The sequence below is a fragment of the Rhipicephalus microplus genome, chromosome X, assembly GCF_043290135.1.
Source record: "Rhipicephalus microplus isolate Deutch F79 chromosome X, USDA_Rmic, whole genome shotgun sequence".
Classification (NCBI taxonomy): domain Eukaryota; kingdom Metazoa; phylum Arthropoda; class Arachnida; order Ixodida; family Ixodidae; genus Rhipicephalus; species Rhipicephalus microplus.
This window is the reverse complement of record NC_134710.1, coordinates 391,958,119-391,974,226: the sequence shown is the minus strand read 5'-3', so window position 1 is coordinate 391,974,226 and position 16,108 is coordinate 391,958,119. Positions and strand designations below refer to the sequence as shown.

The 16,108-nt window shown below is 44.6% G+C and overlaps 2 protein-coding genes across 2 annotated transcripts; both read left to right on the top strand.

Annotated features, from left to right (window-relative positions):
- The first annotated feature begins 9,838 nt into the window (after positions 1-9,838).
- Positions 9,839-11,167, top strand: LOC142775429 (uncharacterized). Its single transcript, XM_075876822.1, has 2 exons — positions 9,839-10,065; positions 10,762-11,167. Exons 1-2 carry the CDS (start codon positions 9,839-9,841, stop codon positions 11,165-11,167), a joined length of 633 nt encoding a protein of 210 aa, XP_075732937.1.
- A 33-nt stretch (positions 11,168-11,200) lies between these two features.
- On the top strand, positions 11,201-11,635 carry LOC142775428 (uncharacterized). The gene has a single exon (XM_075876821.1). The coding sequence runs from the start codon at positions 11,201-11,203 to the stop codon at positions 11,633-11,635; it is 435 nt and encodes a 144-aa protein (XP_075732936.1).
- The last annotated feature ends 4,473 nt before the right edge of the window (positions 11,636-16,108 follow it).

Sequence of the window (16,108 nt, the reverse complement as noted above, 5' to 3'; positions counted from 1 at the left end):
GCCGAATTTTTCGGTCGCGGGTTCGATTCCTGGCTGCGGCGGCTGCATTTCCGATGGAGGCGGAAATGTTAGAGGCCCGTGTACTCAGATTTGGGTGCACGTTAAAGAACCACAGGTGGTCAAAATTTCCGGAGCCCTACACTACGGCGTCTCTCATAATCAAATGGTGGTTTTGGGACGTTAAACCCCACATAACAATCAATATCAATCTAGGCCGAATTTCATAGACACGTGGCTGTCGTACAGGCAGGTGCGGCAGTTGGTGAGAAGTGTAGTAACCTTATACATTCTTCCCACTCTCTGGCGCGTCTTTTCAAGTTCTTGTGAAAGTCTACAGATGCGCAATCTGCAGCCACTGTGCCAAAGCCACACTCAACAGCCTGCCGTACAGTGCTCATGCACTTGTTGAAGTGAGCCTGGTAGGGCTGCAAGCGGGCGCCTCCATAAGGCTTCAGGAGCAGAAGCTTTAATGGGTAGGCCGGGTTTCCAAAAATCACTGTGTGCATGAACACTTTGGAATGTCACTGACCATGTGGCATCACATTTAATTGCATGAACGCAACAAGTTTAAGCTGACGGTGAAGCAGTGGTCACACACAAAATAAATCCAGGAGTTGTATTCAGCCATATGGTCAAACATTAAGATGGCTTTAGATGAGGCGACGTATTCATCGATATTGTTGAAAAAAATTTCTTAGAACTTACTCAAGGGAGTGGTATATTATTATTAATTTATTCTCAAGGCATGGGGAGTGGTGGCAATCGCAGCTACCACCCTACTGCGGTTGCTTCTTTCAGCGACTGTCTTCAGCGGTTGCTTCAGCGGTTGCTTCCTTCAGCGACTGCCACAGAGGCTTCCTCATGCACTAACAGTGATCTTAGCCATATCTATTCACAGGATAGCTGCCTGCAGTCTGCAAGTCAAAAATATGATCTCAGTTGGCTGACATTATACTGCCCTGGACAAATAATAATAACACTACACCAAAAGCTCACTGTTCAGCTGGGATCTTAGCACGTGAGTTATGACCAAGGTATGTTTGTGATATGACAATTTGCCATTTGCCAGCTACAAGCAGAGTTTCTGCAAAGGCAAAATGTTACTCGTAGCACTTACCAGCATCATGACGCCGTCCCCTGAATGGGCTATCTAGCTGGCAAATAGTGCCATTGGCGCACATAACAGCCTGATACTTCTGGCAATGGAAGTGCTTGTGCCCAGAGTGGTGCTCCTGCTGGAGCTCAGACGGCTGACAAATTCGTCGTGCCATGTCATCTATGAAGCCCCAGCAGTTCTTCAGTGGAGCACCTTTCTGGTGCACGGCCTAAAAGGAATGACAAAAGAACAGATAAAGCAGCTGCCAATAGCATTTATCCACAAGTACAGTTTTCAGATATGATCTTAGTAAAAAACATTGTCCTTGCTCTTTTCTCTGTCATGGCCAGCCGAGACACACGAACAAACAACAAGCGTGACCAAACTAAACATTCTCACTTGCCTTCTAGCTGTTCTTGCAGTGGTTTTACGCTACTGTCTCCACCACCCGCAGTGGAGGGCACTTTGCTTTGTACTCGTACCATAACAGGACGCGGAGTTACTCACTGTGTCTTTCAAAACTCTAAGGGGCATCAAAAGTTGAATCATTTCATGCCAGGCAGTGAATAAGCTAACTCAAAATTACAAATGACGTTCTTTGCAGTCTAAGAGTGCACGTCACAGTGGCAGTTACAGTGAGGTGTGATTAATACACAAACATGAACATTTCCCTTTTTGGACCAGGCTGTATTCCAAAAAAGTGAACAGTGCCAAATGTAACAATGATGTCTTCTTATTTTAGCAGTAACCATATGTGAGAAAGCAGTAGCAATTATTGTTTATGATGCTTGCTGCTTTTGTGATTCACACCTATGAGTTTACTAGAAGTATTCATATTCATAGCTTACTCAATGATAACAGCAGACACAGCATAAGGCTACAGCCAGCTTGGTGCTCAAGAACAAGCTTTACCCAGTGCATCAGTGTTGAATCCATTACTGACAAATATTTTCATTTAAAATTTCACAATGGTGCACTGCAATATGCATTATAATAGAAGGGTGAATTATGCTTGCCTCTCCTAACCTACAGTTAGACTTGGGCTCCTTGAACTAAAAGGACACTAAATGCAAATGATCTTTCATGTCACATTAGAAGGTCAACGATTAGGAGTACTTACAAACAATTTGCACAGCACCAATTTACAAACAAATATAAAGATAACTGTGGAATGAGAAGCCAGCCAGAGTATTGGAGCTTGCTTAGACTCGCTCGAAAAATATATTTTGCTCTGGGCACTTGCTTCGATTCAGACTCGCCAAAAACTTTCCCCTCGGACTCGAAGTGACTAAGTTTTTTCTCCACTGCATTCACTTGAAATCAAACTCGCCAACTTATTGCTGAGACCAACCATCACAGATGCACAGCTTGACCAGAGTCTCGATGAGCCTCAGTGTGTTGCCACATGAGTCTACTAGCATAATATTACCTTCCTCAGTCATGGTGTCACAGCTGTTTGATGCCAATATCTCACACAATGGGTGCTCTACTTTCAATCTTGTTCTTGAAACGTGTTTTATCAGTGCCTCTAATTCAGTAATATTGGTATGACGTACATGGCTCACACGAAATACCATTATGAATGGATCCGAGCAACTTTATCAAGGATTTTCGGTGAAAGAATTCGCACGAGAGGTCATTGCACTGCATTCTTGTGGTCTCAGTTACCTGTTTTTTTGTTGTTTTTCATGCGTAATTGTCTTCTTGCACAGTAGAAACAGGGTTGCAAAAGAATAAACAGGCTGCAAAAACAACACAAGCTGACACATTTGCATGTAACGGGATCGCTGGAGTGTGCCCATGTTTGTCTGAGCTCAAAATTGTAGCACAGATGTATTCTCTCAGTGCATGCGAATATGTCTTTGAACTCGCTTCGACGCGAACTGAACATTTTAAACTTTGAAGAACGAACAGACTCATTTCAATACATTTAACCAGCCAGAACCAAGGATTTTACTACAGCGTCCTACTGCTATGCCGTAAAATCACCAACCTTAGTAGACTCGCAATGCAATGAAATTTAAATCAGTAATTTATTTAAACATGGCGTAGTTTGCCGTTTCAACTTTCAGACCTGCTACTATGGATATTCTGCCAGTTTTTGGACATGTTGCGACTTTGCTTCATAAAAAAAAGTGATATTCCCACAAAATCGATCGACTTTCATGCTTACCTGTGAAAACAGTTGCAGGTTCCAGAGGTTCATTCAGCTATGAACTGTGAGATCTGCAAGCAGGTGTCCAAAGTAATATTCGATGTGAGACATTACTTTGGACACCACACTTGAGATCACGGAGCTGTGGCGGTTGAATATCGTCTCCAAGTCACAAAGTCGATTGGGAGGCGCCGCAGTGTCATACACAAAGCCTTCAGATCTGACACTCAGACGAGCTGCGCACTCATCACTTCGCCGGGAATGAACATGCTAACGATCAGGTCGTCCAAATCACCTTTGTGGAACCTGAACTTTCGATAGAAGGTGGTTCCATCGATGGTGTCCATATCCAACACGCTGTTCTCGTGAAGGTTCCTTCTCGGCTACGGCTGTACCAGATCCATAATCAGTAAATCGTCGATGTACTCCCACGGAAGATTTTGAGCCAGGAATGAATCTTGGAGCACACTCGTTGCCATATCAACGACCAGTTTTTTGCGAATTCGGCCAGCCGCTGACCGTTCAACCAGAGAGGCTTAAAGAACCATGCGGTGGCTACTTATAGCCTTCTGTACGCAGCCAACTTTAATGGGTTAGGTGATTATATAGCACTGAAGCACTTGATAGTTTTACATGTTAAAAGTTATTATATTTGCTCCGCAGCGCTGATTGAGTTTAATTTAAAAGAAAACATATATGTGTGCATCCATGATCATCATCATCAGTGAACGTAAACTTTTATGTACGAACGTAAAGGTTCACGTATGTGTAGCAAAACACTGCTTAAACTCGGACGCCAGTAACACGGTAACGTATAGAAGTATACGTACAAGCTAAAACTCTCTACTAAATTTCTTTTGGTTGAAAGAAGTTTGATGTTTATTTAGAATAATTACAGGACAAGCATTTTGCTACGTGATGGACATATCATGAAACCAGACGACGATGTCTCCACTGAGCCCACGCTCGCCTGCAGGTCGACGTTTTTGACTAGGCATTGCCACCACATTTGACCATTGTGTCCCTTTCTTGATGTGAGAAGGGCTGGGGCATATGCCTCACGTCGTGGAATGGAGCGAAAAAAAGGACTGCTGCTCGCCACGCTCAATTATCGAGGCTGGTTGTCATCTACCCGGACACCACTCTCCTAAAACAGGGCAGTGTGGCAGGGAAGCCGAGAACCATTGCAGTAGTTTTCTTCGAACTCCTTGCCTCGTGGGGCTGCATAGCACCCCGCTTCCCGTGTCGAGAGCACACATTTGGACGACCTGCAGCAGGCCCATAGTTCTCCGGCAACCTGTTTCTTGCATTAGGAGGAAGAGGAAAGGGGTCACCGCTTTCTCAATGACTCGGCGCCAGACCGACCCAACAACGTGTTTCGTGGACAAGTACACATGTGCGATTCTGTAGCTACTCCACCTAAAAAAAAGCTGGAAAATTCCTTCTGACACTAGCAGTGTAAATTCCTGTTTTGTAACCCCTGCCCCCCCGCATACCCCTCTTTTTTTGTTTATTCGGAAGGACTCTTCGCAGAAAGAACGTGCATTTTTAGGGGATCACGCATACCTACAATCGCGAAGGGAATTGGGCGGCACTTGGACAGCCTTCGTTGAAAAGCTGCAGCGTTTGAGTCACTCGTTGTAAGGCCGCAAGGTTTAGTTGAAACGAAAAGGAAGTTAAAAAAAACAGATGGAACTTCAGGTACGCGTGAAAGTGGGTACAGTAGGCGAGTGTTAGTAGGTGATTTCTAATAGCGTGAAAAAAAACAATGCTTTCACAATTTTGTGAGATTATCAAATCCGGAAATCAAGGAGCAGGTACAACTGGCCATGTAAAGAATTAACCAAATTACTCGCAAACGTGACGAAAGAAGCGTACATTTAAGGGTTCATTATTTTGTTAGATGTCATACGAATCATATACTGTTTTGTTGTTGTATGAAGAAGAAGAAAAGGACAGGGATTTTAGCCATGCCTTGTTTCGTGGTAGAGTGTGCATAGGCCAGGTGGGACGTTCAAATAACCTGAATTGTCCGTCACATCATCGATAGGAGACTCAACTGCAGAAAGTGCGGTTGCTCGCCAGTTTTCAGCGATACCGAGCAATGAAATAAATGCGAGAAGGCTTCAGCTGATGAGAGCATATATTAAATGTCATGATATGAGATAGGGAACTGACTGAAGTATATAAAATTTAAGGAAGGAACATAGTCCTGATTGTGTACCTCCCGTAGCGTTATCACTAAAAGACGCTGATCATCTTTTTAGAAAAATGTAATTTAGAATGTGCCCTGTGTAAAATCTTTATGATTTTACGGCGCATGGCCTTGTGTTGGTTATTTATTATGTGATTGTCTCATGCGCAGTGTTTTTATTTGTAATATCTGCTTCACATGTAGCACATGTTCGCCTTAGTTTTCTTTTCGATTCGTGTTGCTTAATTAAAAATACTGACGTCCAAGCTTGCGTTTTGAATCTTGTGTGCGTGCGTCTTTCAAAGCTGGCTTTGTCATTCTTTTAAATAATATGCAAGCAGGTTACCGCCACGAATCTTGTGAGACATATGCAAAGACAGTACCCAAAAAAAACAGCAAATCGACAGAGTGAATGATGATTCGTGGGGCGAAGCGTCTGTCAGTCCGCTCGTGCTTTCGTACGCCCATTCGTTCCTGCTTCCGTCCGTCCATGCGTCTATCCATGGGACCGTCGGTGCATCTGTCCGTCTGTGCATCCCTCCATGCATCAGTACGTCCGTTGTTGTGTCTGTCCGCCCGTGCGTCTGTTCGTGGGGCCATCCCTTTGTCTGTTCATCCGTGTGTCCACCCCTTTGTCTGTGCGTCCGTCTATCTATCTACTGAACACTCCGAAGTACAGTCATCCCACATATTTTCATCTATGTATTCATCATATAGAGGAGGAGGAGGAGGATACAACTTTATCTGAAAAAAATCAAAGTAAATGTGGTTGGGCCCCTAGACGTCCGGGAGCCCCTTGGTCGAAATCCCTGGACAGGCCCGGTGCACCAGCCACAACTGGTCGTCCGTGCCAGTGACCCAAAGAGCGGCCTCCCACGAGGAAAGGAAAGGGATAGCATCTACCGCCATGGGCTTTGGGCAGTTCCACAAGCAGTGGGAAACATCAGCCCGGGGTGCCCGGCAGGTGGTGCAATGTGGTTGGTGAAGAGTGGGGTTAAATAAATGTGCCAATTAGGGAGAAATCAATGCTTTTGTGTGCAGCTGGTGTTATACTGAGCTCTGATTAGGGGTGAGGGAGAAGTGTGGGGCAGGGAAATCATGTCTGCCGTTCCGGTAATACCTCGTAATCTTATGATAGGTGTGGAATCCCTCTTGTGGTTTTCTCACGGGTTCGGGTGGGCGATCCCCTAGTGTCTGGATGGAAAGACCTCGGACATGCGCAATAACGCTCATTCCTGGGGATGCATGATGGCCAGGCACTAATGTGATAGTCACTGGATGGAGAAGTGATGGAATTTATCTCAGTATGGATGAGACTGTCTTTGGTGTTATGCCTTGTAGGAAGTATCGATGAGCGCTCTGGGAATGAGTGCAAATTTCTGTAATGGTAGAATCTGCGGCCGCATGCACCACTGCTAGGGCTAGTGCAACCCTTAAGCCACGTCGGGGCATGCCGTTTTAATGGACGCGGAAATGCTAATGCGCCCGTCTTTTGTCATGGCAGCAGCCATGGCCGTTCCTTCAAGTGGGCCTACCGCAGCGTCGACATAGAGGACGTCTTCACGATTTTTGTACCAGCGTATGTATAATCGGCGCGTGCCTTGCGTCCGCCTGGATTGCGTTGTGGATTCATGTTGCCCGGCAATGGTTTGAGTTGCATGTGTGCCACGACCCTTATTGGAATAGGCGACCATGCTTCTTCGTGTCGCATCGTGTCGCTTGATTCAAGCCCCAGGGTTCGGAGCAGGTTCTGCCCTGTAGGTGTCCGAGAAAGGCGCAGGAGCTGATTGCTTCTCTGTGCTTCTATTATTTCTTGCACTGTATTATGCAGACCTGTCTCTAGGAGGAGAGTAGGTTTGGTGCGCATCGGCAATCTCATTGCGGTTTTAACCGCCCGCCTGATTAGACTGTTAGCCCGTTCCATTTGCTTTTGAGTGAGATGGTGATGATAACGGAAGATGATAAGTGAGGCGACTTACCACCAAAGCTTCAACAATTTGCATGGTGTCCTTTTCAGATAGACCATGATTGCGTGACGCAATCTGGTGGATCACTGCTGAAATTTGCTTTATCTGCTTATCAAGAATGTTCAAGCTGTAGTTTGCGTCTAAGTTTGATTGTATGTGTACACCCACTACCATGATTTTATGTACTCTTGGCACAGGTTGACCATGCACGTGCAGGTCAATGCTTGGGTCGTGCATGCAGGGATTAATTGTAAAAAACTCCGACTTTTCTGGCGAACAGTGGAGGCTCATTCTACTAATATACCGCTCGATGACGTTGATGGCAGTTTGCAGAACGTCTTGTGCCTCCCCAATAGAGCCATGGCACACCCACAGAGTCATATCATCGGTGTAAAATGCATGCTGTAATTTAGGAATATCAGCAAGCTCTTTGGCCAATGAGGCCAAGGCTACATTGAATAAGAGTGGCGATAGGACAGCTCCCTAGGGTGTACCCCTGTTTGGGAGAGAAAAAGTGGCGGATGTAAGTGTACCTAATCTAACCTCGGCGGTGCGGTTTTCTAAAAAAGCTTTGACATATTGCCAGGTCCTACGACCACAGCCAGTTGTAGCCAATGTCCTGAGAATGTGTTCGTGACCTACATTGTCGAAAGCTTTTTGTATGTCTAATGCGAGAATGGCTCTGGTTTGAAATAGAGTCTCTTTAACCTGGAGGAGGACATCCTGCGCCGATAGGTTGGGGCGAAAGCCAAACTGGGTGTTGGGAAAGAAATTGCTAGCTTCTAAATGTGGCTGTAGTCGACGGAGAACAACTTGCTCAAAAAGTTTACCTACACAGCTCGTGAGCGAGATGGGTCGTAAATTTTTGAGAAGTAGTGATTTGCCTGATTTCGAAATCAGATTATCTTTGCATGTTTCCAAACACAGGGCAGTGTGCCCTTGCTCCAGTGTTTGCTAACGAGATCTGTGAGCTCCTGTAAAGACACGTCATCTAAGTTTCGGAGGATCTTATATGTTATACGATCCGGCCCTGGAGCAGTGTCCGGGGTAATGCAAGCAAGGGCCTGTTTTACCTCTACAAGCGTGATATCTGCATCCAAGTTTTCGTCTGGATCAGGGGGTGTTAAAGGGAGTGCGTTCAGATCTGCCGGTAGGGGCTGAGGAATGTAAAGGTTTTTTATGTGTGTCATAATTTCTGTGCCTTTTTGCTCTTCTAGGTAAATGAGCTGTTTGGTAGCGGTGTGAATGTGGTTTAGGATGTTCCATGTACGTTTTGTGCCAAGTGTTCCTTTCAGTGTCCCACAAAAGTTTTCCCAATTGGTTTCGCTAACTGTGTGGCATACTGTGCGGCTTCCTCTGTGACTGCAGCGATACGTAGGCGAAGTTTGTGGTTTAGCCTCTGACGCTTCCATCGTTTACAAAGGCTTCGTCGGGCCTCCCACAGATGGAGGAGGTGGGGGTCAACTTGAGGTGCATTTGGCGTGTTCTTAATCTTTTTACCAGACCTATTAACATCATCTTGCATTTTTTGAGTCCAGGACTCTATAGAATGCCGAGTGGTATCCTCCGCGGCGATATATATACGGAGTTTATCCCAGTCAACGAGGGTCTGAATTTTAGGTCGGAAAATTTTAGAATTTTGCGTTATGACAGTTCGAATCACATGGTGGTCGCTACCTAATGTATCCGGCAGAACCTCATGTGTTTTTACTATTACATGTGCACTAATCATTGTGAGGTCAGGCGTGGTATCCTTGGCGGGGCTAGTGCCTACTCCCGTTGGCACAGTATACTCCGTTTCATACATCATGTGCAACGCTGTCAAAGCTAGCGCTCTTGTTTGCGCTGTGTACTGCCGCGACCAAAAAGTAGTGCGTTGCTTGGGGTGTACGAGAATCAATAAATGGTTCTCGGGAAACTTCTAAGCATACATATTTGTCATCAGTTTAAAAAACAAACGCCTGTGTTGTCGGATAAACAATCCAAATATGCGAGTTGGTAATTTATGTTTGTCGTTTTCGTATCAGGTTTTCGCTCTCCACGCGACCCGCGCCGCCGTTTTTTTTACTTGTTGTGGCAGCTTAGAAAAAATAGCGTCCAGCTCTGCGTCCTCGACCACCTCTCCCGCGCGAATTTTTTCGAAGCTTCGCACATCAAAGCTGTCAAAGCATGCCAAGCAAGTAATTGCAAATGTGTGCGCCCGTACCAGGATGCGTTTCCCGGAGAAATCTGTGCGGGAAGAGCTGAGTGTTGTGAGCGAGGACACTGGAATATCTCCCCGTACCATATCGAAATTGAAAGCGGAGCGTCTGCGTGGGCCTTTGGTGTCACCGAAAAAACGAGCTCGCGAGGTGAAGATTTCGAGCTCGTGAACCGTCAAACATGACAGCTTGACAATCCATGCCATCCGTCTGAAAGTGCACAGCATGTACGCCAAGAGGGAGATCCCAACACTGGACAGTGTGATAAGGGCTGTCAACGAAGACGACGACTTGCCGAACTTCACGAAAACCACCTTGTGGAGGCTAATGAAGGACATCGGCTTCACCTTTGCTAAGAGAAAACGGAATCTTGCGCTAGTCGAGCGCAGTGACATCATTGCCTGGCGTCGCAGGTACTTGCGGGCGATCAAGAAATTCCGAGGACAGGGCAGGTGGGAACCGTTATTTTCATATTTCCTTACGCAGCACATGTAGATTGCCTTGATATAACACTTGCTGTTAGCATTGCAACATTTTAATGGTAATGGAGAGTATTACATCTGAATTACAACCTGGAAAAAAGAAAACGGTTAAGCAAGGTAATTGCTTGCAGGTCGCATTTCACGACTTTTGTTTTGTTGGGAGGGGGTATTTGCCTCAATCGGTGAGAGTTATTCGCTAAATCTCCGCCGTTTGGTGCGGTAAGCGCTCATTCCCATGAAAGATGCGAGTTACTGGCAGCATTGTTGGGAATTTTGGTGTCTATGTTTGTTTCCATTCGTGCAAAATGATAGCGACGGCCAATGAATTCTTACCGAATACCGCATGTGTGACATGTAAACTTGCCATGAATCAGAACTCCGGCCAAATGCCACCTACGTGCCGAATTAAAGCCCGACTAAAGAAAGCAATGACGCCGACCGTTTTTTCCCTCGATTGACGCTAAGCAGCTGTTTAGGAAAGAGCAGTCAGAATATGAGTGGGTAACAAAGAAAATAGAATATGCATATGAATGCTTTTTGTACTTTTTGCTCAAGTTGTCCTTTGCAGTACTTTCGACTATGGTCATGCCAAGACTCAAGCTGCTGCTGTGGGTATGTTTACTTGTGTGCGCTAACTCGTGCGCTCGTTCGTTTTGCTTTGTACAGGTGCATCATCTACTTGGATGAAACATGGGTCAACGCAGGACACACGAAGGAGTACGTTTGGCAGGACACGACTGTGAAGTCATCGCAAGATGCCTTCCTCAAAGGTCTGACGACAGGATTGACTGCACCCTCGGGCAAAGGGGCCCGTTTGATCCTCGTACATGCTGGCACCAGTGCAACTGGTTTCATCGAAGGAGCTGCTGACTACTTCCGAGCAAAAAAGGGGGGCAGCGCTGACTACCACTCTGAGATAAATGGCAGATACTTTGAGGAGTGGTTCACCAACAAGCTTTTGCCAATCATTCCGTCTAATAGCACTATTGTCATGGACAATGCGCCATACCACAGCGTAGCTCTTGAGAAAGCACCTACCAAGTCGACGCGCAAAGCTGATATTCAGCTTTGACTCACAAAGAAAGGTGTTCCGTGGTCAGAGGACATGGTGAGAGCTGAACTGCTGGAACTTTCCCAAATGATCAACACACCCAGTATTGTGTACCGCATCGACACTCTGGCGCCTACCCACGGCCTTAAAGTGCTTCGTGTACCACCATACCACTGCGAGTTCAACCCAATCGAGCTTGTTTGGAGCCAGGTAAAGGGGTACATCGCAGCACGGAATACGGGTTTCACTTTGGCTGAAGTAGAGAAGCTTCTGCCAGAAGCACTGGCATCTGTAAAACAGGAAAAGTGGCAAAACTGCTGCGCTCATGTAGAGCAAGTTGAAGCTGAAGCATGGGAACGGGACATGATTGTGGATAGTGAAATCGAACTACTTGTCTTCTGCATTTGTGATTCGTGCAACTCCTCCTCCGATGAGTCGAGTGCTCAGTTCAGTGATGACGAGTTGAGTGGCATTGAAGAACTTTGCTGACTTTCGAGGAATGTGCGGCCTGTCAGTGGTGGCTTTGTTCACGAGGGTCGACTGGTTGAGCTGGATTGTGGACACCTTTTTAGCGAACCTGCTCGTGCTGCTTCATGCTGAGCTCATTCCCCAAGAAGGCTGTGTTATTATGACAAAGCAAAGAGTGCTTCCTCATCGTGTGATTTTGTGTGTTGGGTTTAACGTCGCCAAGCTACCCGGGCTAGGAAGGACACTGCACTGTACTGCTCCCTAATAATTACCTTATTTATGTTTTGTTGTGAAGTGCAAACGTTCGGAATGGTCACATGACCTCTGTAAAAACTTGGTATTAAAAGGGAAAAAAAAGATGTCGGAACCCACCACGACATCGGCCAGAGGTGCTCTTCTGTAAATAAAGTTTGCGTTTTTTAAACCACAAAAGTCGTCATCCGTTTGGAATATTGGTCCATCGCACGCAATGAGTATTGCCCCTGGATGTATGTATGTATGGAACAAATCTCCAACTTTTTGAACCAGTACAATTTTTGGGCACTGAATTACCCTATACCATAAAGATTTTCTCAACCGAGAAAAACAGGCCATATACAGGCTTTTATAAAAAAACGCTTGACGCATAAATTAAAATTTAGAGTTTCTGCCGAATAAGAGCCTAGCTGAAACTCTATTTTGAACGATAAAAAAGGAACTCTTACTTGCGGGAAGGAGGATGAGTTGGATTTATTCTGAAGAAATAAATCGCGCATAACAATTCACAAAAGTGTCGCATATATTAAGACAGTAAACGGGCGAATACCAAGTCTAGGAAATATTTCAAGCGTTTGTGTGCCAAAATCACTATTCCGAGCTACACAAATTTGCTTTCTTCCCTTTTCTCTGAATAACATATCATTCGTTACTCGCACGAAGTGCGTCGGGATACCGCACAGTGCAGTGGAAGGTCGATTCCGCACTGTTTTGCTAAAACTGAACAGGTTTCTCTGCCGGCGGCTTGCTATAATCAATAACCTGCTGAGTGTTTAAAGAGCGGCACAGAAAAGTGGATCATCGGGGCAATGACGAAAACAAAAGTTGAAGGTGAGCACCTGTCGTTAACCCAGCCTCATTGGAGCTGCTGTGCTACCTAATCAATGAATTAACGTCATCTTACACGCAGTACTCGCTCACATCAACGAGGTAAACCGACAGTGCGGTATAATCGCGACAAAATTGCTATGCTGGTCAAACCTCGGTGCCAGCTCAGCAGGTTCCGACCCTCACAAGGGAACACGGTATGCTACAAATGAATAGATACGTGCAGTTCACTTCCGCGTGCAAGTAAGTTGAAGTTACTGAGAAAAAAAACAAGATTTCGAATTGAACTCGCAAAAATTATAAAAAAAATTGGCACCACGTGGATTCGAACCCAAGCACTTCAAATTTACGGTGATTTCTCCGGAGCGACGCGTCAGACCACTCGGCTACGAAACCTTTTTTTTTTATTATTGCCTTCTTGACTACAGGTCAAGCTAATATGACAATCACTATCACACGTGTTCATGCGTGACAACGCGTCAAACAAAGATATTACATCTTCATTACAGTCAGTAGTCTTATACACATCTCGCACTTTTATAACAGCTTCCACGAAACACTCATTAACGGATAGAACTCTCACATCAAAGTGTCTGTACGATAGCATACTACGTCAAACCGAATTAAGACCAAGTACAAATATAACATCCAAATTTTGCACAGAACTATCACAAGGCAAAAAACGAATTCCATATGAAGTAAGAGGTAAATCTTTTTTTAAAGTTCTCTGTAAATTGTCCCAAAAGAAAATAGCGTTCTTACAATCAATAAACACATGTTCAATGGTCTCAGGTTTGTTACACAGGAGACAGCTGCTTCCCCATGGTACATACATCCCTCTCTCTTCAAGCCACGTTTTTACTGGCAAGGTTCCTGTATGAAGTTTGAAAAAGAAGGTTTTCACATTGGGTGGTATACACATGTTTTTCATTCGCTTTAGTACGTCATGACCATAAAATTTTTCATACCTTGAACGGTACAGGGGCACAGGAAAAACATTCTGTATTAGGTCTTTCATAAGGCGCTTTCTTTTCACATTAGTTAGGTAATCTATCGAAAACCTCGCCCTTAAGAAACGATATGAGAAGACAACTTCACGCAAGAACAGTGACAAGGTGTGTCGTTCTCGCCTGTCTGAAGATACAAAGAAGTCAGGCATGTGGTGTAACAGCGTTGTTTAAAATAAAGAACATAAAAAAGAGTCTCTCTGGTCTCTAATGAGCAGGAAACGTGATATTACTTGGTTAAGAAACAGATGGCACAGAGACAGCCCTCCTTGCTCAACTCGCCGAAACAAGTTTGTTCTAGATGTTCTCTCCCACGTAGAGCTCCAGATGAACGTGGCGAATATCCTGTGGACTTTGTGAATGGTTTTACGCTTACAACTAAGTACTTGCAAAAGATACATAATTTTAGCAGCCAGAAACACGTTGCATACAGCTGACCGAGAGAAAATTGATAAGCCACGACCACCCCATCCTTCGGCAGTCACGCGCAGTTCTTCAGCCTTTTCAAGCCAAAATGCTTCACTGTCTTGATACCTGTCCAATGGTACCCCTAGGTAACGACTAGGCGTCGTGAGCCACTGAATATTTCCAAAAGAACTGGGCGTAAGGTCCCAATTACCATGCCATAAACCAATGCTTTTTTCTTTGTTCATTAAACTTCCACTCGTGTCACAAAACCTTTGAGTGATTTTTAATAACGAAGTGACACTCTCTCTATCAACTGCAAAAAAGGCAATATCGTCGGCATATGCCAAAACACGCACTTCCCATGACTGCAACCTGAAACCATTAATCCCTGCATGGTGAATCACTTTCTGACACAATGGTTCCAAAAATAGAGCGAAGAGCAAAGGACTTAAAGGACACCCCTGGCGCACGGAGGAAAGTACTTGTATGCACTGTGAGAGTTCTCTATTTACAATTAAATTTGTAGTTGAATTTTTATATGCCAATTTAATACCTTTACTTATGATTGCACAAAGACCAACGTACTCAGCTAGCATGAAGAGTATATTGTGTGGAACCATGTCGAAAGCCTTGGCTAGATCAATTTGCAACATAGCTACTTTTAGAAGCGCAGCGTCACAATACTCCAAAATGCTCCTGGCAACATGAGTATTCGTGAATATGCTCCTACGCTTGATGCCGCAAGTCTGATGTGACCCGACCAACTTGTATATAACTCCTTGCAACCTCCTAGCCAGAACTTTCATAAACACCTTATAATCTATGTTTGTTAGCGTGATTGGCCTGTATCCTGTCACTTTGCGTAAAACATGTTGCTCTTTCCCTTTAGGAATCAGCATGGTGTGTGCTCGATTAAACGATGGAGGCAAAGCTCCGCGATCTAAAGACTGAAAAAACCTCATGCAATGCGGCGGCCATATCCTCCTTGAACGCCTTGTAAAAGGCAGCATCAATGCCATCTGGACCAGGTGATTTGCCCATGCCGAGATCATCGATAGCCTTCTCAATTTCCCCTATACTAATAGAGATTTCCAATAAATTTGTGTCTTCAGCATTAAGTGTCGGCATTTCTATCAAGAACTCATCTACAAAACCCGGCTCCTTTGGTTCGCGATAAGCAAACAAGTCCTGATAATAGTTTTCAAAAGCTTTCATAATATCTTTATGTTCTTTTAATATTTTACCATTCCATTCTATCTCTAGTATGTCGTGAGCTCGAGCATATGCCTTTTCATCTGACAAGGCTCGCTTTTTCGGGGCTTCACCTACGAGGTATCTCTCAGCTCTTGCTCGTATAATTGCGTTTTTATATTTATCTTCTTCAAGACATTCAATTTTGTTTTTGACAACCTGCAGTTGATGTATGAATAAGCCCGGGTTTTCTGCTTCAATATTCACCAAATCATTTAGCTCTGCCCGTAGCTCACGTTCCTGTTTTCGAGATTGATACTGCATGTAGCAAGCACACTCCATTGCATTCATTTTTATCTTTTGCTTAAATAATTCCCATCTTTCCGTGGCACTCCTTTCTGCGTTTTTGAAAAAGTTCTCGATTTCCTTCTTTGTCTTATCTACAAACCCTTCGTGCATAATTATCTTAGTATTCAGTTTCCATGTTTCCCATACAACCTTCTTTTTACACTTTCTACCTATCTCAAACAAAACTAAGCAATGATCACTGAAGGAAACAGCATAAACGTCATAGTTCTGACATAAAGGTACTATCTCAGAACAAACATATGCTCGATCTAGTCGTGCGTGACTCGAACCTTGAAAATGTGTGAAGTGCTGGCGACTGCCACCAATTGCAAACAGAGCTACGTCATGTAAAAAATACTTATTAAGGATGTCTCTAAGCAAACCAACGCTTTCATCACCTAATTTAGCAGTATACGTGCAATCTTCTTGGGTCAAAACACAATTGAAGTCACCCAAC

Coding starts and splice junctions, on each gene's coding strand:
- LOC142775429 (XM_075876822.1), top strand. CDS start 9,839: ATGTACGCCAAGAGGGAGATCCCAACACTGGACAGTGTGATAAGGGCT. Junction 10,066..10,761: donor AAATTCCGAGGACAGGGCAG/GTGGGAACCGTT, acceptor TGCTTTGTACAG/GTGCATCATCTACTTGGATG.
- LOC142775428 (XM_075876821.1), top strand. CDS start 11,201: ATGGTGAGAGCTGAACTGCTGGAACTTTCCCAAATGATCAACACACCC.